Below are 2,136 nucleotides of genomic sequence, written 5' to 3' on the forward strand. Positions count from 1 at the left end.
CCCCAACAACCACCTCAGCCTCAACCAATTCTCAATCCAATACCCGATTTCCCCCAATTCTCAAACCCCGAAGAACCTAGGGATTTCGGGGTTCCTTACGCCACCACTTCCGTTCAAACCCATCCCTGGGTTGACCAAGAAACCAACTTTCAGCCATTTTCAACTGATTTTGGGGTTTCCGATCAAGACATTGACATTGGCTCAATTATTGACAATTTCCTCAACCCCGCTAACTCCGACTTATTTGGTGGTCCCGATCACGGGGCATCATGCAATGGCGTTGCTGATGAAACAGAAAGAGGCTTTCTCAAGAGAGGAACAGTTGATTATATGGGGGTTACCGTTCCCATGGACGTCGATAATGCCACTCCCAAGCGCACTAAGACAATGGGAGAAGTATGGAACGAGAACCCTGATTTTCAGTTTGATTTTTCTCAAGGTTTCTTTTCGCCGGTGGTGGAGGTGGAGGAAGTGCAAGGTGATCCGAGAGGGAAGAGGATATTGGATGGTCATGCTGCTGATACCAGTGGTGCTGCTGAAAGGTTGGTTCTTGGTGGTGACAACGGTGGTGGTGGTGGTAATTCCGGTGGTCTCAGGAGGTTAAGCAGGGAAGAGAAAATGAAAGGGCCGGTGGTGATGGAAATTGATTTCTTGGCAAATGCTTTTCATGACGAGGCATTCCGCGCACCTAGACCTGAAAATTCGAACCCTGGCGTTCCGATCGAAATTTCAGATGATGATAACGATGATGATGATGGCGGTGTTATAATCCTCCAGCCACCACAGGACAATCTTAGCTCCATGAGAAGGGAACGTTTCAGGGACATAGCCAAAGAAAATGCATCTCGGTTTGCCCGGTTCGTGCCGGATGCTAAGGATGCATCATCTAACCCTGAGCCTCCAGTGGAACCTCCAATTGATGAGGGGCCAACACCTTTCTCGACAGCTTTGAAATTTATCAGAGAGAAAGGGATGAAAAATGTGCAAAATAAATCATGGGTTCCTAAATCGAATCATACAAGACCTAGGAAGGTGCCATCATTGAAAGAAATATGCCTAAAAGTTCTTGCCAGCTATGCTGATGCAATTGTGTCACTTGATGGTGTCCCAGAAGACCTGAGGCACAGACTTAGCCAGCTGACATGTGACTCTCATCGGATGGACTCTCACTTTTTTGAACTTGTTGTTAAAGGGTCTCCCACTGAAATTCGCCTGAGAGATTGCTCATGGATGTCTGAGGATCAATTGACAGAATCTCTCAAAGTGTGTGACACTTCCAAATTGGAGGTATGCTTCTTGAATTCTTTGATAGTTGTCATTTCTTCTCAAATGCTAAAGTTGAACATGTTCCCTTTGTTGAATGTTGAATTTCATTTAGCTTCTGAGATTACTACCTATATTTGACACATCTGAATTCTGGTTATGTATTTACATGTGAATAGGTGCTACAACTTGACCAATGTGGACGTTGCATACCTGATTATATTGTGACAAAGTCACCGAGGTGGTTACACTTACCTAGATTAATCAGTCTGTCCATCACTGGTGCTTGCCGTCTATCAGATAAGGGGTTGCGAGCGCTGGTTTCTTCTGCCCCGGCTCTTAGATCGGTGAACCTAAGCCAGTGCTCCCTTCTCACATCTGCCAGTGTTAATATTTTGGCTGATTCACTAGGACCACTTCTGAAAGAGTTGTATCTTGATCATTGCCAAAACATCGATACTGCATTAATTGTGCCAGCACTGAAGCAACTTGAAAATTTAGAAGTGCTGTCATTGGCAGGCGTGGGAACTGTTTGTGATAAATTTATCAAGGATTACATCATTGCCAATGGTCAAAACATGAAGGAGCTTATTTTAAAGGATTGTGTGTAAGTACTGTTTGAGCTGCCTGATTCATGAAATTTAAAGAAGGTTACACTATAATTGAAGCGTTTATTGAGAGAATTCCTATTTTGGAATTATCATAGGGAAATGAAATAATCAAAATTTATATTCAATTGGTCTATGAGCATGGGTTAACTATTATTTCTATCTTTCAATTATAGTTTCTTTCTGAATCAGAATTATATTGCCAGGGTATACTAAAAGAAAAAAAAGAATTATATTGCTAGGATTTCCAAGTTGTACTTTTCCT

At 42.7% G+C, this 2,136-nt stretch overlaps 1 protein-coding gene across 1 annotated transcript in view; it reads left to right on the forward strand.

Moving 5' to 3' along the window:
* Positions 7 to 2,136, forward strand: part of LOC107643625 (EIN3-binding F-box protein 2) — a 4,295-nt gene continuing 2,165 nt past the window's right edge. The window contains exons 1-2 of the mRNA XM_016347326.2: positions 7 to 1,287; positions 1,443 to 1,865. Of these exons, the coding sequence (XP_016202812.1) occupies positions 331 to 1,287; positions 1,443 to 1,865 (1,380 nt within the window). The 5' untranslated portion in view covers positions 7 to 330. The remainder of the gene's footprint in view (positions 1,288 to 1,442; positions 1,866 to 2,136) is intronic.

The sequence above is a fragment of the Arachis ipaensis genome, chromosome B01 (assembly GCF_000816755.2).
Source record: "Arachis ipaensis cultivar K30076 chromosome B01, Araip1.1, whole genome shotgun sequence".
NCBI classification, from domain to species: Eukaryota; Viridiplantae; Streptophyta; class Magnoliopsida; order Fabales; family Fabaceae; genus Arachis; species Arachis ipaensis.